Source organism: Monoraphidium neglectum, assembly GCF_000611645.1.
Source record: "Monoraphidium neglectum strain SAG 48.87 unplaced genomic scaffold scaffold04157, whole genome shotgun sequence".
Lineage (NCBI taxonomy): Eukaryota > Viridiplantae > Chlorophyta > Chlorophyceae > Sphaeropleales > Selenastraceae > Monoraphidium > Monoraphidium neglectum.
Genome location: NW_014009472.1, coordinates 1 through 4,836, shown reverse-complemented (window position 1 = coordinate 4,836; position 4,836 = coordinate 1). Strand labels below are relative to the sequence as shown.

General features: G+C 66.5%; 1 protein-coding gene across 1 annotated transcript; it reads right to left on the bottom strand.

The window, feature by feature from the left end:
* Nucleotides 1–247: 247 nt before the first annotated feature.
* MNEG_13954 (hypothetical protein) lies at nucleotides 248–2,949 on the bottom strand (the record flags this gene model as incomplete). The annotated part of the gene is made up of 5 exons (XM_014037574.1): nucleotides 248–301; nucleotides 816–936; nucleotides 1,185–1,264; nucleotides 1,609–1,848; nucleotides 2,065–2,949. 5 exons carry the CDS (start codon nucleotides 2,947–2,949, stop codon nucleotides 248–250), a joined length of 1,380 nt encoding a protein of 459 aa, XP_013893028.1.
* Between the last annotated feature and the right edge of the window lie 1,887 nt (nucleotides 2,950–4,836).

Sequence of the window (4,836 nt, the reverse complement as noted above, 5' to 3'; positions counted from 1 at the left end):
TGCACTGCACGCCCGTTGGGACGGCATGTGTGTTGGGACTGCACGCAAGTTGGACTGCACGTGCGTTGGACTGCGGCGGCTGCACAGTCAGCGCAGGCTGCTTGCTGATTCGAAGCTGCCCGGCCCAGCGAAGCCAAGGGCTCATGTTGGTGGTCCCCCCGGCAGGGCCGCTGCGCGCACGCATGCATGTCCCTGGCGCGCGGCGCCCGCAAGGGCCGGGGCCCGCTGGGCTGGCTGCAGGCGCAGCTCACTTGAGCGCCGCCGCTGCCTCGCGCGCCTTCTGCAGGCGCTCAATCAAGGCCTGCGCATGCATGGGTGAGATGGGTGGGATGGGTGGGATGATCGTGGGTCGGTGGGATGGTGGCTGGGTGCGTGGCTGGGTGAGTGGGGTGGTGGGTGGGTGGTGCAGTTGTGGGAGGGCGTGTTGCTGGGTTCAGCGGTGCGGGGTCGCCAGGGGTGAAGGCCTGAGTAGGCCGGTAGGCGGGCCGCAGGGTGGCCGGGCGGCAGGGGGGTGCAAGACGAGGGCGGCCAGAGCCACAAAATCGATGCATTGACGGACTTGAACCAGGGGCAGCTGGTTCAAATTCCAGATGTCAGATGCTCGCTGGTTGACGCCCAGCGAGGCGCTGGTTCAGATTTCAGATGTCTGGTCGCAGCCCCGCAGGAGCCCAGCTGCCGAGCGGGCCCCGGCAGCCGGCGCTCTGCTGCAAGCACGTGGCGCCCCTTCTGCCTCAGCAACGCGTCGGTGTGTATTCATGTGCTGCACTGAAAGACGCACAGTCGTGCACTTCTGCATCAGCGCCCCTAGACCCCACCTGCACGCGCCCCTGCCTGCGGTACGTAGCCAGCGCGCCCAGCGCCGCCGCCCGCTGCTCCTGGGAGGGCGCCGGCGGCAGCGACGCGATGACGTCAGCACCTGCCAGGTCCTGGGCCCACCTGGTTCCATGGGGGATAGAGAAGGGGGGCGTTTACCAAATGGTGAGCAGCGCCGCGGGTGAATCGGCGTGGGTGTCGCCAACCGCCACACGGGTGACCACACTGCAAAAGGCAGGGGCCGCGGCGCGGCCAGACTGCCGCGGCTGGTGAGCGCGCCAGGCGGCGCTATGAGCAAGAAGGGGTCCTGCCCGGCTCTGCCTTTTGTCGGTGGCGGCCGCCGCCCTGTGGGGCGAGGGGTGCCCCTTCACCTGTAGGGGCGTGCTCTGGCTGCTGCGCTGCCGAATTCGTAGGGCCCCGGCCCTGCCAATTGGGCCAGGACCTCGTAGCCCTGGTGGTGGTGAAGGGGGGCACACACGCAGGTGCGCGCGCGCGCGCGCATGTGTATGTATGTGTGTGTGTTTGCATGCGTGCGTGCGTGTGAGTATTTGTGTGCGTGTGTGTGCGTGCGAATGTGTGTTTGAAGGGGTATGGGGGAGTCCCAGTCAACTTGACGGCTTGGTGAGGGCTTGGATGCTTACGAAAACAGGGATGGCTGGTGGATGACACCCACCGACCTGCCACCAAAACCCGTCCAAGGACCGCTGGGCCCGCAGCGCCAGCGCCGGCTCCGCGCCTTGGCTTGATCACCGCACGGGAATTACGCCCCCACACCCCCCCACCCCCCACGCCCACCTCCCCGTCGCCGGCGTCCCCAGGAAACAGCGCCGCCAGCACGTCCTCGTCCGCCGCCGCCGCCGCACGGGCGTCCGCGCCGCAGCAGCAGGCGCCGACGAGGCCGGGCGCCGCATAGTGCTGGAAGCGCACCTCGAGCAGCGGCGGCGGCTGCTGCTGCTGCTGCTGCTGCTGCTGCTGCTGCTGCTGCTGCTGCTGCTGGGGATTGAGGAGCGACACCACCACCGACAGCGGATGCACCTGCATCAGCATGAGGCAAGGCGCACTTAGCAGGAAAGCCACTGACACCTGCAGTGTCACCAGCCCAGGATCAAGCCGTCCGCACTCAGACAACTGCACTCATCACCCGATCTCGCCTAGGGCCTCAAGCTGCGATGCTTGAACGCATTACTGCCAAGCCTCGCTGCAGCTTCTCAGAGGCTCCATGACCCTCCAAAGCGCGCCCAGCCGGCGCACCTGGTAAACCCCGTTTTCCGGGGCCGCGGACCCCTCCTTCCGCCGCTTCGCTGGTGGCCCGCCCGCCGCGTCGCCGCGCTCCGCGCCCTTGGCGCCGCCGCCGCCGCCGCCGGGGTCCGCCGCCGATAGCCGCTCGGCCTCCTCCGCTGAGCCCTCCACCCTGACGCCCACCGGCAGGGCAAAAGCGTCCGCGGCCGCCGCAAACTGGGAGTAGACGACCCACAGCGGCAGCGGCAGCAGCCGCGCCGCCCCGCGCTGCGCGGCGCGCAGCGCCTCGCCGCCGCCGGCGCCGCCGCCGCGGGGCCCGAGAGCAGCGGCCAGCGGGCGGCCGGCCTGCTCAAGGCCGCGGAGCGCCGCCTGCAGGGCTTCCAGCCGCCCCTTCTGCTGCGCGGCGCGTGCCGCCTCCTGTGCGCGCTCGCCCTCGGCGCGGCGGAGCGCGCCGGTCAGGCGCTTGCGCGAGGCCAGTTCGTGGGAGAGCCGCGCGAGCATTAGGGCGTGCGCGCCGCCGCCCCCCTTGGCCGCCGCGGCCGCGTTGGCGGCGTCTGATAGGAATTCCGCCTCTGGTATAAGCGCGATCTCGCCGTCCGAGTGGGCGCTGCGGAAGCTGGTGCAGCTGCTGATTTCCTTCTCGTAAAACTGCCTCTCGTAGACCGCGTTGGCGAGCAGCAGGACGGAGCGGTCCAGCTGCGACTTGGCGGCGGCGGCGCGCTCGCGGACGGCCTCGCTGCCGAGCGCCTCGTCGCGGTAGGACGCGCGCAGGCGCAGCAGCGCCATGGTGCCGGCGCGGCAGGCGTCCTGGAGCGCCGAGGCGTCGGCCTGTGGCTTTGAGCCCTTGAGCTCAACTATTCTTTCCACCATCTCCTTCAGCACCTCTGCGGCCTCCATAGCCACGACAAGTTGTGATCTGGATCTCTTAGTTTGTCAAAGCAAGAAAATACGAATCGCGATACAGCAGCACCTGTTATACATCTGGTATGCGGATCATAATACACCTGTCATCGGCACTTGGGTTACCCGGCTGGCGCTTCTGCCGTTGTCAGTCAACCAGGATCGGGGCATGTGGCTTGCGTATGATTGCGCAGCAGACACATGAGGTATGCACAGCACCATAATTGCAGGGGCGGCGCAAAACTGCAACCTGGTGGTTGTGCTGACTACACTTCAGCACGGTGACACAGTACCGACGTTTGACCGACGTGCGTTTGACCCACACCACACTGTGCAGCACCAACCTGCAGGGCGTTTTTCGGCTGATGGCTCTTACGCCTGCCCTTGGTGTTGAAACAGCGGATGCGCACAAAGCACAGCACACAGCAGCTCACACCCACTCATACTCAGCAAAGCTGCTGCATGTCTAGTCAAGGAAATTGTACGAAATGGGGCGCCGTCTGGAAAGGAGCTTATCCAGCCACAGCTTTCGCAAATGTTGGTCCCGGGTGCAGGTACAACGCCGGTGACGATGAACAACATAATGATTAGTCATTAAACGATCCCAACAATGTGTTGATTTCCGCAATCTAGTGCCCGTCGACCGGTCCCCACAATCTTGAACCTCTTGTGTTAGGATGCAGTGTTCCTGCATTTGATGAACACGACGGCCCGTGCGCATCGATTAATGATGAGGGCTTTCCCCCCTCTTGGCTTCCTCGCCCTTGCTCCCTAGCAACGGCAGTGTATATTGCTCGCACCTAACCCCTGAATTAAAAACCCCCATGCTCTCCGAGATGACATGGCGTCCCGCGTCTGCCACCTGGGCCGCATCACCATGTGTGATTTGGCGCTAGCAGCTCTGTCTCCCCCTCACTCTCCGCTGTTGAGCTTCCCCCACCCATCCACCCCCTCACATATGCACACATACACACGCGTACACAATACACACACGCACGCACACGGACGCGTGCGCGCCCGAGCTTGTCGCTCTGTGAGGGGCCGGGAGCCTTGCCCCGGCACATCGCCCGCATGGGCTGCAACTTGCACTGTGTCGGGGCGTGGCGGTATTGAAAGGGCCGTGCTTGGCTGCCGCAGCTGGGGCTTCCTGCATTTCAGCTACTGAGTGGTGGCACTCGATCTATGGCATGTGTCCGGCTGCAGTGCTAAGCATGCAGTCATACGTGAATTGCTGACGCGACCCGATTACGGCTCCGCGCGTCTCGCCTGCAGCAGCCGACCTGGAGCTCAGCGGTGCGGGGGCGATTTACAGTATGGTTACGGCCGCCTATCTGCTCTCAGCAAAGGGCGCGGCTTGTGCGCCGGCTCAGGACCGCAATGTTGCATTGACGTCAAACTCATTTTTCCGTTCCTCGCTCCCGCAGGCGGCCGCGTACGGCGGGGCGAGGCGCCGCCACCGGCTGCGTGCGCTTCGTCGAGCAGCGGCCGCGGCTTGGATGCGTGCAAATCAGGGTTGAGGGGTGCCGTGCGGTGAAAAAAAGGCCGCCAGCGGCCGCCGCGCGGCGGCGGGGGATCGATTGTCTTGTGCATCCATGCGCGGGCTGCGGGCGGTGGTGGACCCGCGCGGCCGGGATGCAGCTGGGCCGCCCGCACGGCGAGCGCACGCCGCCTCCGCCCCCTCCGTTGGGCGGGCCGCCACACGTGCCGCGCCGTCACAGCCGCGCCAGCCGGCCGGGCGTGCGGGGCGGGGCGGAGGTCGGTGTGGGGTGACCCGCGTCAGGCGCTGGCTGTGACGCGGGCCTCGGCCTTCATCATGTCGACAAACTGCTCGAAGCAGATGTCGGCGTCGTGGGGGCCGGGGGAGGCCTCGGGGTGGTACTGAGG